The sequence below is a fragment of the Mirounga angustirostris genome, unplaced genomic scaffold (assembly GCF_029215605.1).
Source record: "Mirounga angustirostris isolate CCGP_5_RB_7025 unplaced genomic scaffold, mMirAng1.0.hap1 SCAF_9, whole genome shotgun sequence".
In the NCBI taxonomy this organism is placed as follows: domain Eukaryota; kingdom Metazoa; phylum Chordata; class Mammalia; order Carnivora; family Phocidae; genus Mirounga; species Mirounga angustirostris.
In genome coordinates, this window is record NW_026991717.1 from 106,044,002 (window position 1) to 106,064,410 (window position 20,409).

General features: G+C 42.3%; 1 protein-coding gene across 2 annotated transcripts in view; it reads left to right on the forward strand.

Annotated features, from left to right (window-relative positions):
* PRKCH (protein kinase C eta) overlaps positions 1-20,409 on the forward strand; it is a 221,176-nt gene that overhangs the window by 112,122 nt on the left and 88,645 nt on the right. Inside the window, exons 3-9 of one of the 2 annotated variants that reach the window (XM_045900996.3) lie at positions 1,799-1,949; positions 5,270-5,304; positions 8,723-8,811; positions 10,999-11,128; positions 13,573-13,700; positions 16,613-16,756; positions 16,943-17,116. In XM_045900996.3, coding sequence (XP_045756952.1) covers positions 1,799-1,949; positions 5,270-5,304; positions 8,723-8,811; positions 10,999-11,128; positions 13,573-13,700; positions 16,613-16,756; positions 16,943-17,116 — 851 coding nt within the window. The remainder of the gene's footprint in view (positions 1-1,798; positions 1,950-5,269; positions 5,305-8,722; positions 8,812-10,998; positions 11,129-13,572; positions 13,701-16,612; positions 16,757-16,942; positions 17,117-20,409) is intronic. The other variant, XM_064571148.1, reaches the window with a different exon arrangement.

Here is a 20,409-nt window from a genome sequence, read left to right on the forward strand (position 1 = left end):
TCCTAGTTTGGGTTTTATAGCTTTATGAATGGGGATATACTTTTATTATATATTCTAAACGGTTCTTTTGATGTATTAAAGACCTGTTGACTTTTAATGATTTATCATTGTCCATCTTACTGAACTCTGTTTTTAGTAGATTAGGCTAACTTCTCCTGAGTTTTCTAGTCATGTATTGAACATATCCAAATCATGGTATCTTTGCCTCCTTCCCCCTGCCCCTCCCATAGCTTTATCCTTTATTTTGTTTTCATCTCTAACAGCTTTGGCAAGTACTTTCAGAATAATAGTAAGCAGTAGAGGTCGTAATTGGTCTTACTTGTTCTTAACTTTCATGGGATTTATTATTTTTTTTTTAATTTACCATTTATCTTTTGACCTGTGAGCATAATGTTTTAGTCTTGTTGAGACAATCTTTTACTCTTTTCAAAAAGTTTTTTATTGGATTACAAGTTAAACTTTATCAAGTGACTTTTAAACATATATCGAAATGATCATAGTTACTTTCTTTTACCTGTTAATAGAATAAAATATAATAGGTTTTCTAATAATATGCCCATTGTTGTGCTCAGGTTTATAAGATTAAGCCCTGCATCTGGCTCCGTGCTGTGTGTGGAGCCTGCTTAGGATTTTCTCTCCCTCTCCCTCTGCCCCTCCCCCCCAAAAAAGATAATGCTGAATAGTATAGAATTTCCTGGTTATCTGAGTGTCATTGCTACTGAGAAAAGTCCACATAAAATGAATTCTTCAAAATGAGGACTAAATTTTGTTAATATTTAAAAAGTGGGGGAAGGAGTTTGACAAAGCATTAAAATTATGAAAATCTTTACTGAATGCATTTGGTTGTTTCTCATAACCCTGAGATCGTGACCTGAGCCAAAATCCACTCAGACGCCTACCCGACTGAGCCACCCAGGTGACCTGATACTATTCAGCATTATCTTAAAAGAAAAACCGACTGTGAACAGGTGGCAGTTTTCCCAGGAGCACAATAATGGGCATATTCCAGGTTTAAAAATTTTTTTTTCCAGATTTTAAAATTTATTAGCAGATTATTCTTGCATTATTTCTTAAATTTTCTCTGCATTGAAGTGATTAATTGCAAAACATTATCAAAGAAGTAATCTTTATTTTATTAATCATAAGTCTCTGTATACCTTGGGAAAGTTCTAGTATAATTATCTGGAAGACATAGTTGACTGACTTTTGATAGTGCCCAGTTTTGATTCTTCAGACTAGGAGCCACAATTTTTAAAAATGTGAAGGTGGAAAAGGAACCTTGCATTATGTCCGGGTGAATTTCTACCCATTCCAGAGACAGTGTTGGGACTGATGCTTTTGGGTGGTGTTGTCACCGTGCTGTGGCCATTCCCTCCTTCTGTTTGTGAGGATGCCAGAACAAAAGGCAAATAATGAGAGATCTGTTTTACCCGCTTGTAGTGATAGCCAGTCGATGGCCCTGAGGTCCCACCCAGGGGGACAGGAGCTAGAAGGCCAGGCTGATGTCCCCCCTACTGGAACATTAGAACCCCGGGGGACCCATGGTCTGTGCTGGGGAGACTGGTCCAAGATAGCCAGCTATAATCAGGCAGTGGGGAATCTCAGAGTTCACTTAGGTCCAACCCTCTCAAACTAAGTCCTAAGGTCACTAGGAAGCATGATGAGGTTCTGGGGTGTTTTGCATCTTAAAGAAAGAAGGAACAATTTGGAGAGTATTTGAGCTATGACACTTTCTCATACATTAGATACAGCTAGCTTCACTGCACGTTATTCTTTTTTCCTTTCTTTTGTTGTACAGCCACTCTCCAGAGAGACCGAATTTTCAAACATTTTACCAGGAAGCGCCAAAGGGCTATGCGAAGGCGAGTCCACCAGATCAATGGACACAAGTTTATGGCCACATACCTGAGGCAGCCCACCTACTGCTCTCACTGCAGGGAGTTTATCTGGTAAGAGGTTCCTTGGCCTTTCCCTTCCTTGGAGCTTCTTTCTATAATCAAGGCCTCCTCTGGTTGTGTGTGGTTTCAGAAGGAAGCATAATTCTGAAGAGTTGTTTTAGGATCTGATTTTTGCCTTTTATTCTAATATGTTAACCCAGTAATTTGAATTCCCAATGAAAAAAATCTGAACAATTTACGGATCCAAGGTTTACATGTTATTTCTTTTTCCAGTCATTTGGGGAAAGATGCTAATGAATCGTGAACTGGCTATAAAAGCACTAATTAGGGAGGCTAACCAGTCAATAAATAGATAATCAATAAATTGACTAATCGGCCACTGAGTAAGAGAGAAAAAAACAACAGTATTGCTTTAAAAAAGTATGACTCAAATGATGAGTTATAGAAATTAGTTGTGGTCATCTGAGATCCTTTACAGGCACTAATAGCTGAAACTAAAAACTAAATGATAAAAGTTTATTTTTGAGAACTGTCTCGTGTTTCTGAATTTTTAAAAAGTCACACTCATTAAGGAAGTCACTAAGTATTTTTTTAATTGGGAAAAAAAATTCCATGATTCTTATGCAGTAAACAGTAGAAGTAAATGCTATATAAGAAAAACTAACCTATTTGAAAACATGGCTCTATCAGAAGGGGATTCTTAGAGATCCTCCATGTGACAGAATTGTAAGTAGAAAATATAGAAAATATATCTGTACTGTAACTGCTCCAAGGCAGTTAGATAAAGTAAAGGAATACTTTGGTAGTCTGTATATTCATATATATGGACTAAATCAGGGTAAACCAAGGTTAACAAAATTTAAGGGTAACTTAACAGATAGTATTTTTAAGATATTTTGATTATTAGGTCAGTTGGTGGTTTCAGTAGCTAAAAGACTTCTCATGTTTTGAAAATATGAATACGGAGAACAGGCTTAACACCAATGTTTGCATGTGACATGCATTGTATGTTTTGACCTCTCAGATAGATAATGGTTTTCATCTATAAATGAATAGTTTGAATTATTTCAATAATTGGAGTTATGCTTTTTGAGAGGTCTTACAATGGAACTGGACCTACTGTTTTGAGGGAACTATTGATACTACATTATATCTGGTCCTTAATACAATTTAAATTTGGACAGATGTATTCTAGTTAAGCCATAAGTGTCAACATTGTAAACTTGTTTTGATTAAAGGATTTTTCTATCAAAAAAAAAAAAATTAGTTGTTGTAAGTAAAGTAAGCACACAGTAATCTTCAGCCTTATGGGATGTGGCCAAAGGTAAAACTTTCAGCGATTGCATACTATAATCCTTGGCATTTAGGAATTGAGATAATTAATAGTTGAGAACTTCTAGATGAATTGGGGCAATATTTTACTATACATGTGACTGAAGCTGAAACCTCAGTGGCAAATCTATAATGTAAAATAAATTTAAGTTAATAGTTAGCTTCATTTACAGCCAACATTAAACACATTTATTTGGAAAGAGAAGAAGGAAATGCCCCCTCACCCACCCCAAACATGTACCCATACATACCCATCCATACCCATCTCTGAGGGAGAAAAGACAGTTTAGTATCTAAAGCATAAAAGGAAATCCTTGTTTTTATTGCAAACTTTAGTCATTTTGTTTAAGTCAAAAGCACTTGGCTCAGAGTAACTTTTTTTGAGTATTGATCAATGAGTTTGTATTTTTGTGTGTGTGTGTGTGATTACTTTGGTTTAAAAGTACCTGCTACCTGTTAGCAGTCAGAATCCAGGGTTAGTGTTTCTGGCATTTTAAATTAAGGATAGAGTCTTGTCTAAACCAAAGACCCTAAACTGGCTGTCAATATGCCGATAAATATGCCATCACAACTCTAGTCTTCAGAAACAAGTTCCTGCTGAATTTTCTATTGAACAATTGAAAAGCTCTGGCATCTTTGAGCCCATTTTCCACCCTTGAGGTCATCTGTACTCTCTAGTCAGTTGCCGTCCACCTCTCTCCTTGTGGTTTTCCTGACCTGAAAGGTCTGCTACTCTTTATTTCAAGTCACACCATTCTGCTTCCCTCCTCTATGTGACCTGCCTGCCCCTGTGGGCATTTGTGGTGACAACCTGTGACCTCAACCAACGTTCTCAATGGAAAGTTGTTTGATAATTTCACTAAATTTTTTCCACCAAGGAAACATTAACTCCCACTCAACCAGCCTTCACTTTCCTGCGCTCGTTCTCTCTCTCTCTCTCTCTCTCTCTCTCTCTCTCTCTCTCTCGCACACACGCACACACACACAGGCACACACACACAGACACAATATTAATGTATGTGTTACATATATATGGTTAACAGTATGGACTCTGGCATTCAATCTCATCACCAACTAGATGTGTGAACCTAAATAAATTATATAGTCCATCAGTGTCTCCTTATTTGTAAAATAAAGATAATTTTATTTTGCTTATATCATAAAGTTTTATGTAGAACTTAAAGTTCTAGGCACTATCCTAAGCGTTTTACATTATCACCTCTCTCTATCTTCAGGACAACCCTATGAAGTAGGTACTGTGGTCATTATTTCCCTCTATAGATGAAGAAACTATGGCTCAAAGGAATTAGTGATGTGCCCCAAATCATGCCCAGTCTGTGCTCTGAGCCTTCCTATTACGCGTGCTACCTCACGTGACTTTTGTGAGGATTAGATGAGATGCTGTGCGACGGCAGCTTGGCTCAGTGCCTGGCACATCCTCCGGGCTTAATAAAATGTGGCCTGTGTTAAATGAGAATGAGGATAATGTCATCATCGCTCAGAGAATATACTAGGGAGAGACCAAGATGATAGCTGTGGGCTTGACAGGCATCTTGTGGCTGTATTTCTGCCCTACCCCCTGGACTCCAGGGGTGATGGGGGCACAGGGAAGAGGGAGGGTGCCTCAGGCCAGGCAGCTGCGGTGGACTCATCTGTTTACTTCACTACCTGAGCATCTTTATGTGTATGTGAGTGAGAAGGCCAACGAAGGTGGTGGAGTGACCCTTCAGGCTGAGGCTCAGTCACATGACGAGATGAGGACCTGGGGTTTGCCACAGAGGGAGGTGGGTAGAATGAGGATCACCAGTACCCACCTGTGTATATCACTAGAGGATTCTGATCATCAGGTGACTTCCTCTATGTCTTGTGGTAACAAACAAGGGCTCAGAAATCACCTCATCTTTGCTTCTTCTCTGAAATTATGTTTTTCATAAAGGTGCAGAGGATGGCATACATTTGTTTTCCTTAAGTACTATGATTATAGGAGCATTGTTGCTGAAATAGACTGATGATAACTTTTTCTCTATTGTCTTGAACAGGGGAGTATTTGGGAAACAAGGTTATCAATGTCAAGGTAAGAAAACATTTTAAAAACTATGTTTAATATTGTTCCCTAAGAAGACACAGGATACATTTCATTAATATTGTGATAAATAACTCTGCAAGTCAAATGAGACCCCTATAGAATTGCAACTTTTTAGTTGTGGTTTAAATTTTGGCTACATTTTAGACAGCGTAGAGGAGACACTTTTATTTCTAAAGCCGAGATACCTAATAAAGTTTAATTGTTTAAAGTTTTGTTTCTGCAATAACATGAAAATAGTGAAAGGTTACGCCATTGTGTGAGCAGTACCTATAAATCTTGAAGCTAAATTTTTGTCTTTTACAACCCCGTTGTTAATAGGGGTGAGAAATGGCACAGTGTTGTTTCTTAACCTGCATAGGGAATAGAAGCTATTATCTCAGTTGCTTTTTGATTTTCTAATTTAAAAAAAATGTGAGAAATGTTCAAAGTTAATCTGTTAATGATCTTATAGTTATTATGCATTAAATTTATTTTGATTTTCACAGTTCTAAGATAAAACCAATTTACTAGTGTTCCAAGTGGGAGGAGTGAAAGAAGGCTCTTACTCAGACTTAACTAGACTGGATTGGTTTGTCTTTTATTTGGGCCACCCTTGTTGTTGGTTTGAGCATCATCACACAGTTTATACATAGGGTACCTGTCTTCTTGATGGGCACTCTACAGATGATTGGTGAAATAGCACTAACATGTCCTGGAGTGTAGCCTCCATGTCAGTAAGCAAATCCTGCCTTCTCTTTTGGAGAAGGTGAGGTAGAACATTATTTCCCTTAGAATGGAATAGGACATACTCTTGGATATAATTTTCATTTTAACATGTATGAGCAATTCTACTGAGTTCTCAAATTTAGAAAAAGAATATATAATCAATATGACAACAGTAGGGGCATCTGGGTGGCTCAGATGGTTGGGTGTCTGCCTTCGGCTCAGGTCATGATCCCGGAGTCCTGGGATCGAGTCCCGCATCGGGCTCCCTGCTCCTTGGGAGCCTGTTTCTCCCTCTGCTTCTCTCTCTCTCTCTGTCTCTCATGAATAAATAAATAAAATCTTTTAAAAAAAAATATGACAACAGTAATTGACTTTATGCTATTAATGTCAGCCCCAAATGAGAACATAGTTCACAGGTAAGAATTGATGTCACTTTTTAGCACCTGTCCAGCACAGGGACATGCCTTGTGGTCAACCCTGGTCCATCTTATGCATAGTGCCAGGATGTTTGATGGGCTGATTTTCAGTGGGCCGCCTTTTGTTGAAAGAACAAGAAAGAACATTGGTCAGGGTATGTTCACATCTTGGTAAGGGACATAAAACCAAATACCCGGTTTGAGAAGGGTATATACCATGCCAACACTAATCAAAACCAAATAGACAAGGCAGACTTCAGAACAAAGATAATTATCAGGTCTAAGGAGAGGCATTATGTAATGATAAAGGGGTCAGTTTTTCAAGAAGACCTAATGATCCTTAACATGTAGGCACCTAACAACGGGGCATCAAAATACATGAGGCAAAAACTGATAGAACTGCAAGGATATACAGACAAATTCACTGTTAGAGTTGGAGACTTCAATATCTCAGTAACTGATAGGTCCAGCAGGCAGAAAATCTGTAGGGATATCCACAATTTGATCAAATTGACATTTATAGACTACTCCACTTAACCATAGCAGGATGTACATCCTTCTCAAGCTCACAAGGAATATTTATCAAGATAGACCACATTCTGGCATGTGAAATAAGCCTTAACAAATTTAAAAGAATAGAAGTCATAAAAAATAATAGAAATCATAAAAAGTATCTTTTCAGACCACAGTGGAATTAAACTACATATGAATAACAGAAAGATAGCTGGAAAGCCCCCTAAATATTTAGAGATTAAACAACACATTTGAAATAACACATGGGTAAAAGAAGACTCAAGAGAAAATAATAAATATTTCAGACCAATTGAAAATGAAAATACATCTTATCAAAATTTGTGGGATTCAGCAAAGGCAGTACTCACAGGAAAATTTATAGCATTAAATGCATATATTAGAAAAGAGGGATCTAAAATCAGTAATGTCAGTTTTCATCTTTAAGGAAACTAGAAAAAGGAGAGAAGCTTAAAGGAAGCAGAAGAAAAGAAATAAAATTAAAGCACAAATGAGTAAAATTGAAATTAGGAAAACAACAGAGAAAATCTACCAAATAAAAGCTGGTTCTTTAAAAAGATCAATAAAGTTGATAAAGCTCTAGCCAAGCAAATGAAAAAAATAAGCAAACCTCAGATGCTTCAGAATATAAGGTTTTTCTGTGTGAGGGATGGTTTTGAGTTTCTCTCATATAAAAAGACATTCTCTGGGAACTTTCAATTTGGTTCTCCTTCAAAATCAGTCTGATGGAAGCTAGATTTGTTTTAAAATATATTACTATTTGCGAACATGTCATTTGTGTTTATGTAGTTAATCCTAAGAACCTCCACGTGTCTTGAAAGATCTTAAAAATAACATATACTTTCATACTGCTTCCTTATACTTGTTCACCTTTTAATGGTAAACTGGACTCTTATCTGCACTGTGTCAGTTATCCAGATGAAAATGGGAGAAAAATGTTATTTGGAAGTTCTAAGTATTCAAACAATTGATTGAGTCATTCTGCAAATATTTAATGAGTGCCTATCTTGTTCAAGGCATCATGCTGCCTGGGAATTCTGAGGGCATTAGAGGCTACTGTGGAAGGTTTGAAATGCAGGGGCAGGGGCAGGCTAAGAGTTCTAAGAGATCCGAGGAGAGAGAGATGGTTTAATCTAGAAGGGGAGCCAGGGGTAGTATATTTTCATGGAAGAGACATTTCTCAAGTTGTGTCTTATTATAAACTTAAGACGTAGTTAGGTGATAGGCAACAAGGATCTCCTAGGGAATTGAGCAAGACATGGTCAGTGTGCAGGCGAGGGTGAAGGCTTGCTCCAGGAAGAGCAACCAGTCTAGTTTTTATTGGGACAAAGAGCTCCCCTTGAAGAAAGGTAACAGGTAAGCTGGGGGTAGCTTCTGGAGGGCCTGAAACCTGGCTGGGAAATTTGAACTTGACTCATCGGCAGTGAGATGCCATTGAAGGTTTAGATTGTGGGGCAAGGTGCCCAGAATTACACCAAGAGAGGAGGATTCTTATGCAGGTGGGTGCAGGCAGGGGGAAAGCCAGGAAGGATGAAGTGGGCTCAAGACTTGAGTGCGAATAGTTTGGGTGTGAGCAAAGGCATGAGTTAGGGTGATGGTAATGACCGTGGGAAGGATGGGTGCATTGGATGCCATCGTGTGGGCCAGACACCCAAATCAAGTCACCTTGGCATGGAGCAGCCCTTGTTGACTCCACTAGAACTGGCAGACCGTGAGCCTCCGAGGAATGTATAATCATGCATTTGATTCCCTAGTGTGCACCTGTGTCGTCCATAAACGCTGCCATCATCTGATTGTTACAGCCTGCACTTGCCAGAACAATATTAACAAAATGGATTCAAAGGTAAGAAGGTAGAAGTTTGCTAATTAAGTGCCGGCACAAGCTCATGTGTGCACTTCTCTCTCTCTCTCTCTTTTCTTGCTCCATCCCCTTTCCACCTCCCTTCCGCACTCCTTGAAGTGAATGGTGGTATCAGAATTGAATTTTTTCTCCTTTTTATAGTATGCTGTTTTTATTTCTATACTTGTGTAGCATGAGCTGTCCTTGAGTTGATCCCATGATCAGCTGGTTACAAGCTCTCAGGATCAGTTTTTCTAATTTGGAGAGAGTTTTGAAGGACTGAAAAAGTCCCTGAATTTGGCATCGAATGACTAGGATTTGAATGCAGAATCCAGCCTCTGCTAGCTAGCTTCTCTGTCAGCCTCAGTCTTTTTTTTTTTTTTTTCCCAGCCTCAATCTTTTTTTTAATTTCTATTTTTATTTTTAAATTTTTATTGTTATGTTAATCACCATACATTACATCATTAGTTTTAGATGTAGTGTTCCATGATTCATTGTTTGCATATAACACCCACTGCTCCATGCAGAACATGCCCTCTTTAATACCCATCACCAGGCTAACCCCTCCTCCCACCCCCTCCCCTCTAGAACCCTCAGTTTGTTTTTCAGAGTCCATCATCTCTCAGGGTTCGTCTCCCCCTCCGATTTCCCCCCCTTCGTTCTTCCTTTCCTGCTATCTTCTTCTTTTTTTCTTTTTCTTAACATATATTGCATATTTGTTTCAGAGGTACAGATCTGAGATTCAACAGTCTTGCACAATTCACAGCGCTTACCAGGGCACATACCCTCCCCAGTGTCTATCACGCAGTCACCCCATCCCTCCCACCCCACCCCCCACTCCAGCAACCCTCAGTTTGTTTCCTGAGATTAAGAATTCCTCATATCAGTGAGGTCATATGATACATGTCTTTCTCTTTTTGACTTATTTCGCTCAGCATAATACCCTCCAGTTCCATCCACGTCGTTGCAAATGGCAAGATCTCATTCCTTTTGGTGGCTGCATAATATTCCATTGTATATATATACCACATCTTCTTTATCCATTCATCTGTCGATGGACATCTTGGCTCTTTCCACAGTTTGGCTATTGTGGACATTTTTCAGCCTCAGTCTTAAAATGGGATTCATATTTCCTTCACGTGCTTTTTTTGTGAGGCTTCCACAAGATAGAATTGATGTGTCAAGTATTTGTTAACTGTAAATTGTGCTTCCTCAATAAGGTGACTATTAGCCTTCTCCAGTGTCTTCCAAAATTTCCAGGAGGATGCACTTCTGTGTATAAATGCTTGACTCTCATCCTCGTCACGGGCACTGCATTCAGCTGGGGTGGGCACATTCTACATTGTGGAGATAGAAAGCAGCTGGAATATTGCTGACAATGAGCCGCAGTTTTACAGATGCATTGGGGAGACTGACTTTGAGCTCAGCGATTGCTTATAGTACACATACAGGATTGCTAAAGAGTACTTGCAGAGGCACGAGCCACAGCTTCTATGAGAAAGAGACCAGCAGAGTTCCAAGAGGAGTCATAATTAGCCCACTCCTTGTCCTGTGTGGATCTGTTGTCACCTCAAATGGTGACAGAGACTGTAGTGCATATGCCTACTCTAATTATTTGTTGGAAACAGTTTGTGAGATGAAAGCAGGACCCGTGCCCTCAGACTGTAAAATGCAAATGGCAGGCACAGCCCGGGAGGGCTGAGTAAGCTGCTAGGATGTCACTTTGGGGTGAATTCCTTCTATGGTTCCGTGCTCGCTGGGTGCCACCTTCTCCCCCAGGCCCCCACCAGCACAATATCTGGAAAAGCGTGGGCTAACAGCAAGTGTATATGGTCTATAAGAGGCCTGTTTAATCCTGAAGTTAAAAGGGTTTAGGAAATAGACATGGGCATGAGGGAGTTGGCAGGGAGAGAAATACAGCCTGAATATAAACGATGATAAAAAAGGTTTTCATTCCTATTTATCTCCCAAAATGGTGAGCGATCTAATGCCCACTACACCCTTTCTTTTTAGTCTTGTTGATTAGAAAATGTGCTCAGCCTGGTGAGGAAAGCCTGAGTACAGTGAAATAATCTCCCCAGCTCAGATGTCATGGTAACACATTGCGTTTGGGGGGCTCCTGTTACAGTTTCTACAAAAGATGCTGGCACGGCATCCTAGGTCTTGTCCTTCTGCTTCCTTTTTTTATAGATTGCTGAACAGAGGTTCGGAATCAACATCCCACACAAGTTCAGCATCCACAACTACAAAGTGCCAACCTTCTGCGATCACTGTGGCTCGCTGCTCTGGGGCATCATGCGACAAGGACTTCAGTGTAAAAGTGAGATGCTGGGGTGCTGGGTACCCACTTCACGAGAACACCACGCTGCAAGCTTTCGGAGTTCTGTAGGCTCAGCTTCTGACCCAGGACCGATGGTTATAGGCACTTTGTAAATTAGATCTTCATGGTTCTAGGTGCATGTGTCCCTCGTCAGGCATGTAAGGAGAGCCACATCTGGTCCAAAGATTTCCTAACTGTAGATCCAGTCAGTTGTTAAATTCAGTGTTCTATCTAGCTAGCTGTCAGCTGCTTAGTGCTGAGGGCCTGCTAGTTGCTGTGTATTTTCATAGGTATTTGAAAGAGGGAACAATGGGATCTTGGTCAGAAATGGAAGGTGTTAGGAGGTGAGGTGGCCAAGAGAGAGGCTTTGGTTATGAGTAAGAACTGGCAGGAGAGTAGGTCTAGTGACCTTGCCAGAAATAAGCAGGAATGGAGTCAAAGCTCAATGAGAGCTGCCCTGGGTCTTCTCAAAGAGATCGCTAGAGATTGGAGAGGTAGGTGGGGTGAAGGATGTTTCACCTTTGGCCATGGACTTGCACGTCACTCACTGTGCCCAGGGCAGCCTGAGTTTGGAGCTTTTGCCTTAGCAGAGGGTCTGAGAGTAAGGGGTGATTCCCGTCCTGTTAGGAGCGGGGGAGTTGCTGAGTCTTCTCCCATGGGGTGTTGCTGTAACAATCCGGCTGTCTTGGGGCACAGTTCCCTGCAGAAATACACGCAAATTTCAGCCTGAAGCTTTAGATAAATCCTGAGTCACTGGGGGAGGCGGAGTTGATGTCCATGCAGCTGGACAACATCCATCAACTACCTGCCCTTACCAAGCCTGCTTCTGCCGACAGAAAGGGACTAGCCACTTGTCTTTAGGAAGGGCAAACTCTTTCATCTCTCGAGAACATCATTTCCTAATTCCTTTTTCCTAGATACATGGGGTAATTCTTTTTCTTTTTCTTTTTTTTTTTAAGATTTTATTTATTTATTTGACAGAGAGAGAAATAGCGAGAGCAGGAACACAAGCAGGGGGAATGGGAGAGGGAGAAGCAGGCCTCTTGCCGAGCAGGGAGCCCAATGAGGGACTCGATCCCAGGACCCTGGGATCATGACCTGAGCCGGAGGCAGACGCTTAACGACTGAGCCACCCAGGCGCCCGGAGTAATTCTTTTTCAACCCAAACAGCAACCAGCTCGTGCGTAGCTTTTGTTCAGGCACCGCTTGACCTTCAGCTGGATGGTCTCCCCTGGGCGTGGGTTGCACCGCAGAGGCCACCTTCTGCCTTTGTATAGTTGTTGCCAACATGCAGAGCTGTGCATGGGCTCCCCCGTGTTGTTCTTGTCCCTCGTGGCCTGGGGGGTCGCACACAGACAGTGATCCATCTGTACTTTTTGCTTTGTTTTGTCACTGGTACTTTAGCAAGGACACTGCGGGCTTGTGTGTCTCTGTACCCATCTTCCTGAGGGAGGGGGTTTCCCATGAGGAGCTACTGAAGCTTCAGCCTCAGGGTCCCTCCCTTGCAAGGGCACCTTCCAGAGCTCTCCTCTGGATTGGATATTCTTTTTCTTAAAGAGGGCACCCTAAATCACATACATTCAGACCCCTCCCACCCCCCAAACCTGGATCCGGGCATGCTTCCAGGGATGGGTTGACACTCCAGATACAGGAATTTGTTGCCTGCTATTTCATTTCTGCCTCCCATCAGCAGGGCCCATGTTAAGAAACTGCGTCAGAACTTCCTGCTGATTAAACCCTGGGTCCCTTCATCATCCCAAGTCCATTTCCTATGCACCAGGAATGTAGCTTGCTTCTCTCTCCTCTTCCAACTGCCATTTACTTTGACCTTTAAAAAAAAAAAAACCTCGCTTTTCTCCCCCATGAAGTAGTTCGAACCACAGGCTACAAGCACTGAGACCCACAGCCCCACAGGATGCTGTGCCCTGGGCTGGGAGGGCTCCCCAACCACAACAATACTCAGAAAGCAAGCTTCACTTAGAGGTTTTTCTCTCAGAAACACCATCTCCATCCTGTTTGAACAGCGATTTCTATGTGGCATTTAGATGGCTACCTTTTCTTGAGTGATACAAGGAAAAGCATACAGTCAGTTGACGCGCCTCCTTGTTAATTGACTGAAATGTCGCCGTGATGAACGTTTTGATTTCTATATTGAATCACGCTGTTAAGTCTGCAATGACTATTACACATGATTTAGGTGAATGCCTTTCATCAAGTCAACAGGGAAGAAAGTGGATTTGAAATGTATTATTCGTCAGTATGCCAGGCTCCGTGCTGCTCCTGCATAAAGCAGTGATGAGACAAACGTCAGGGTTTGCTTTGAGTGCATGCAAGCCTGGATCATTCCCCTGTCATAGTCTTTCAGGTGATTAAAGCTCTTTTTTGCAGCATATGTTGACTTGGCTCCTTCCTGAACGTGGACTCCCTTCTCTTCCCCCCTCCAGTCTGTAAGATGAACGTGCACATCCGATGTCAGGCCAATGTAGCCCCGAACTGTGGGGTCAATGCGGTGGAGCTCGCCAAGACCCTGGCCGGGATGGGCCTCCAGCCCGGAAATATTTCTCCAACCTCGGTGAGACTTGGCTTTCTTCGACGTATTGTAGTTTAGAAGTTGTTCAGATGGGGGTGAGTCCGAATGAGTGCCTGCAGCATAAGCAAAGCTCCTCTTCTCAGCAAACACAATAAACGGATTTATTGTATTTTTTTAAGACCATTTTGTTCCACAAAAAAGATTCTTTATACAATTATATGACAAGAAATAACAAGCATGCAGATGTAGCAGGAAGCAGAAGAGGGATTTTTTTTTTTTTTTTTTTTTTAAATCAGCTTCCTGTCAGTGTGATGTGGTGAAGCTCTGGATTCCAGGGCCCTGGGTTACCCAGCAGCTGAGGTGACGAGCAGCTACGGGCCTCAGTAGAGAGGGCCTCAACCTTCTCTAACGGGGTTGAACGTGAGGATCTCTGAGATTCTCCCCAGCTCTGGAGTCTCACTGTTCTGCAGTTTTTGTTTATGGACTGTGAATTTATCTCTCAAGTTCAGCGACAAACAGGAGTTCCTTCCTCTTGGCTCCTGGGAGTGGGTGGAGTTGTCCTTTGCTTTGGGCGTGTTTTGTCTCGCAGCCTCCCCGAGTGACCTCCACTCACTGTTGACCGTTAGAGCCTCGACCACTTCCCAGGCCCACGTCCTATTGCTGCCTTCCGGGCTGGGAAAGAGCCAGGGCTCCTGTTGTGGCTTCTGAAAGGTGTAGCTTCATATCTGGCTTAGGAAAATACTAGACTTAACTGTTAAATATCTCTGGGTACTTAGGGAAGTGCAGTCACTGTCAAGTTCTTAGTCATCCAGAAAATGTCCGTACTCACCACCCCATTTCCTTATTACTGGCTGTTTAGGGATTTGGACTGAAATTGTATTCCCTTATTTCAGGGAAGCATCAGCAAAGTCTAATGTCTAAGCATGGACAGAAAGGCAGGATGCTGATACCAGGAGGGGGATTTCTAGTGCGTGGGATGGCTGCTCCCAAAGGGCACGGATTAAGGATTTCAGCCTGTACCGGGGCTCCTAAAATGTCATGGGAATAAGATAGACCATGTGGCACAAGCTCTAGAATGGGCAATGCCACTTGTCATTTGTCACTTGAGCTAACGATCTTTAATGTTATGATATTTAAAAATGGAAAAGCCAAAATTACCTGTCATTTGACAGCACAACATGAAACAGAATCTTGAGTCTAGCAAAAGAGAAGAATGGGTTACAAAAAAAAAAAAAGATTGAGAAATACTGGCTTAAAGTTTTCTAGCCCAACCAGGGGAAGTATTTAAGTGGAGGAAGTGAGATTCAAGCTAGTAAAGTTTTTCTATCTTTGAAATATTTATGATCGGAGATCTGGAGGGAGAAACTACTAAAAACAACTGGATTTTTTAAGGTGATCCATTTTATATCTGTAATCACCGTTTTATTGGGTTGAGTAAGTCAAAGCCTTATAGGTTCAAGCAATTGCACAGTTGTTGTTTGTTTGAAAACATTACTTAGAAGTTGTTCCAGATAAGCTGGGGTTTTTCAGCTAAATAGGTCAAGAACTTCAGAACGTTGGACTTTTGATCTGTTGCCTAGGGGTAGCTCGTCTTATAAATGTCCCAAGGTAGACATCTGCAAGTCATCTTGCCGTCAGGGAGCTCCCTCGCTGTGACTGGGCTTAGACCAGTGAGATGCGGTTACTCATGGAGGAGGCCATGCCTCCTTCTGGTTCAGTATGGTGAGGCTGGAGCTCTCATTGTGCTCGCAGTCAACTTCCCTAGAGGGCCAGCTGACTGGTATCCAGAGTCTTCAAGATCTACATTTTGGCCCAAAAGATTGCATTTCCAGAAAGTTATCATAAGAAAATAGATGATGCTCATAATCATGATGACGACAGCAACTCAGTTCATGTGTATTGAATGTGCCAGGCACCAATCTAAGTGCTTTATGTGCTTTCATTCATTCCTCATAATCACTTGTGTGTCAGGTGCTATCCCATCCTCTTTGTTAGAAGAAACTGAGGCACAGAGACGATGGGTAGGTAACTTACCCAGAGTTACAGGATTAGGTTACTGAGCTGTGATTTGAACCCAGGCAGCTTGCTTGAGAGTCTAAATTCTTAATCACCCTGCTTTGAAGATTAGCATGCAAGGATGTTCATGATGCTGTTATTTAAACTGGTGGAAGATGGGAGATAACCTGTTTCTCATAAGCAGGGGAATTAATGAATAAACTGTGGTATACCCATGAAACAGAATATTGGACAGCCCTTAACACTCATGTTCTTGAAGGATATGAAAAATACACATGACAAAGTGTTAAATAAAAATGTGTGTTATGAAACCACAATTTTATTATATTTTTAAAAATTAATCAACTGTAAAGATAGATATGTGTGTATGTGTAATGGCTTTTTTATTTTTTGAGGGGGACGTCATAAGATTGGAAGTATTTAAAATTTTATCCTCCATACATTTGCTCATTATTCTAGTTTTTATATTAATTTTTATTTCTCTTATATAATTTTAAATACTGTGTAATAAATATTGCTTCGTTCATTCACATCCTGGTATGGATCCTTTGAGCAAATGCGAAAACCGCTCTTTGAACGAAGTGGACACCAGATGGCGCTCTTGGAATCTGACCATCCTGTGGAAAGCCCCCGCAAGCCACTGGAGGGACCAGACTAAGGCGTTAGTGTTTTATACATTCCCATTTGAGTTAAAACTGAAACTCTCGGTGGCTTGGATATATTTTAAAATGATTCTTTTCCAAATACAGTAAGCACAGATCAGGAGCTGGTACTGTGTAGTTTTGAATGGCAGAACTTGATCACATGTCCAGCTGAATTGATCTTTCCCCATCTGTTGTGTTGAGAGTTGAGGCAGCTAATAAGGTCTTCTCCATCCATAAATGCTTCATGCCCACGCTGTGACTTCTGACTCCCTGTTTTCCTACTCTTCTTTGCAGAAGCTCGTTTCCAGGTCAACTCTAAGACGACAGGGAAGGGAAAACACCAAAGAAGGAAATGGGATCGGGGTTGATTCTTCCAGCCGACTTGGTATCAACAACTTTGAGTTCATCCGAGTGTTGGGGAAGGGGAGCTTCGGGAAGGTGAGTCCTGGCTTCTGAGGTGTCTGGGTTAAAGTAAGCATGCTACATGTATGTTGTTTGAGTGTGCATGTATGTATTCATGCTCATACTTTCCAAGTGCCGGGCCCATTCTGCCTCATGTGTTCCCACACCCTAAGAATCTCAAGAGTTCTCACGCCTGTGCTTCCTTCTCCTGCTTTGCCACAGGTGATGCTTGCGAGAATAAAAGAAACAGGAGACCTTTACGCCGTGAAGGTGCTGAAGAAGGACGTGATCTTGCAGGATGACGATGTGGAATGCACAATGACGGAAAAAAGGATCCTGTCCTTGGCTCGCAATCACCCCTTCCTCACACAGTTGTTCTGCTGCTTTCAAACACCTGTAAGTAGGACTCAAATTCACCCCCAGTGGCCTCCTTTCTTAAAGAGATGCAACAATAGGATGTTGAAGATTTCATAAAGAAGTGCATCAGACTTTTGAGGGATGAACTCTCACTGTAGGGCTGAATGGACGTACCAGTAACTTCTGATGACCTCTGGGAGAAAGTTGAAATCAGTGAACTAACTGCTACTGTCATGTTGTCCTAGAGAAGGATCATCTTGAGGGTTGAAAAGGTCTTTGTACATAAGTCTTCTCTAACAGTGTGAAGGTTACAGAAGTCTAAGAACAGAGTAAATGTCACGGGCTGCTTATCTTGGTGACTTTGACCTTGGCTCTACCCCTAAGTGCTGAGCTAGTTATGACCTGGACATGAAAGTTCAGATCAGGGTAGGTCCAGAGAGAGAAACTTAATTTGTCAAGTCTCAAGGCATTGCTCCTTGCCTCAATCAGGGACCCTTTGTTTGATTTCTGTGAACTGATCCTGGGATTCAAGTCTGTCTACTCTATCATGGTGCACAATTAGGAATACTTTTGGCCGCACTTAACAGAATACCCGACCAAGAGCCACGTGATAAACGAAAAGGATGAGTTTAGCTCATTAGTACAAGCCCTTTTTTCTTGAAGTCTGGCAGTGCCAATGTTAGGGTTGGGTTAGTTGCTCAGTGACATGGGGCATCTTTTCCCCATGGGGTCTCAAGTTATTTGCCACAGTCCTCAACATCACACCTCGTGTGATGGCATCCGAAGCAGGAAGCCCGAGGACAGAGGCACAAGGGCTTTGTGGGCCGCTCTCCTTTTATCAAAGAGACAAGAAATCTTTCTAGAGTTGAGTCACCTGCTCACCCTTAGCTGCACAGGATGCTGGAAGAGCAAATAGCTAGCCAAGATAAGCAGGTTTACCCTGATTGGCTTCCACCAACCTTGACTCAGCCCCTGGGGCATGGCACTCTGCTGTCTCTTTAGCATTGGACTTGGAACTTGGCTTCTGTCCTCAACAAAGAGGAAAGATGACTCCTGAGAGGGCACCCAGAGAGTCTGCCACAGATATTTCAGAACCTTCTTGAAGTCAAAAGGCATTTTGAGAAAGAGAACCTGGGACACGCTCCTTGTCTCTGCTTCCGTCAGGGCGGTGGAATGTGTGGTGGGGGCAGAATAGGGACATTCCAGCTGTAAGATGGATCCTGCAGCGCATTTCTAGGGAAAGTGACAGCTAAGCTCGGACCAGAAGGGTGACTTAGAATGCTGAGGCAAAGAGAATGTTCCAGGGGAACAGCACCTGTACAGGTGTAGTGGTTAGTGCGAGCGAGAGGTGTGAATACCGCTCAGCACGCTTGAAATATGGGGGTTGGGGAGGGGCATGGAGAGAATGGTTGGGGCAGAGGTGACCTGGGCCCTGCCTGAAAGGGTCTTATAGGCTCTGTTAAGGACCTTAGATTTTAGTCCTAAGAGCAAATGGAAGAAATTTAAGCAGAGGAATGACATATCAGATTGTATTTTTTAACTATAAAAAAAGCTAACTTTCTGCAGTGGGTAATAGGAGCATCCTCCAAATAGCCATTATCCTTTCTCTGAAAGAAACAGCTATTAGTAATTTCATGTGTTGCCTTTCAAAGAGTTTTTTTGCACATGAAAGTATACACCCACAACACATAGTATCTATGGTGGTTGTTTTTTGTTTTTTTTTTAAACACAGGTGGTAGCATACTCTGCCCACTATTCTACACCTTATTCTTTTAATGTAACAATATATCTTGGAGATTGTATCATATTTGTACATATCTAGCTGCCTCATTTTTAAAAAGAGATGCATAGTATTCTATTTTAAGACCATGGCACAGTTTATTTAACTTGTTTCCTATTGTCATGTATTTAGGTTGTACCTAGTCTTTTATTCCAGTCAATGTTGCATTGAGTCCCCTTGTACGTTTACCTTTACATGTTGTTCTATTATTTCTATATGACACACAGCTAGAAGTGGTTATCGCTTGGCCAGTGGTGTGTGCATTGTGACTGAGTCCAGTCGGCCTTCTTCCCCATAGCAGTGGAGGATGGCTAACATTTTATCACCTATATACCAGGCACTGTTCTAAGTGTCTGTGAGCACTGTCTCATTAAATCCTTCGAGGAGCCCTATGAAGTAAGCACCACTCCCATTTTCCAGGTAAGGAGACTGAGACCTAAAGAAACTTAACTCCCAAGAGACAGAGGTTTGGACCCCAGGCAGTCTGACTGCAGAGCCCAGGCTCTTCTCTCTCGCTTGCCGTATTTCTAAATTCACGTTTCCAAGCCATGGGTGAGACCGCTCCCCCACTGTCCCATCATGCCATGCAATCTCTCATGTTGATGATCGGAGAGGTTTAAAAAATGGTTTCTTCAGAGTTCTCATTGGCATTCCTCTCACTGAGTGAGGCTGAGCATTCACAGATGTTTAAGGGTCACCTGTGTTCAAATCTGTGCTCTTAAGGACCACGTGCAGCCTGGAGAAGGGGTGGGCCCGGGAGGCTGGGAGCTGGGAGAGTGAGGATGTACTAGAAGCACGCACACCCATGCCGTTCAAGCATATTGGAAGGAGCTGGGCCGTCAGCTGACAGCTTCATAGGTCCCGGTTGCCCCTGCACTCCTTCCTCCTTCCCCTCCTAGTCTGGACTCCAGAGGGCCACACCCTCCTCACCTCATGGTCTGTGGTTCATTCCAATGGCCCTGGAGCCCACACGGCCCCTGCTGCCTTACCTGATTCTGGGCTGCCCATCTCTGTGGTCCAGGGTTCCTTTGGAGCTCTAGTTGTGCTCATCCTCCCCACTTCCTGGAGAATCCTCAGAATTCTATTTCCTGTGCTCTGTGCTTTGCCTACAAAAAGCCCTCCCCCATCCTCACCTCTCTCATCCAGCTAATATCTCAGAGGGGAATAGGGTGACAGCTCAGGCTTGAAAACACCCTTGTCAAGAAGGATGGTACCATCAGTCGATACCAGTTGTCTGCCTGCATTTCAGGATTGAGCCTCGGGCCCATACCATGAATCAGACAGCCAGACAGGGTTATACTCAGATCATCTGTCCAGGGCCTTGAACCAAAGAGTGGATGGTTTTCTATGACGTTAAGTTAGATGATTTTTACTGGCTGATAACCTTTGAATCAGACAGTTGACAGGCAATTAGTGAACTTTGTCCGGTTGTGCAGTGGCTGTTGTTTCAAGGTATCTAATGAACAAATAAGGAAATGTCTCACACTGAACTCCAGAGGACTTTTTACCTTCCAAAGGAAAGACCCATGATTCTATAGAACAGTCTGAGGTC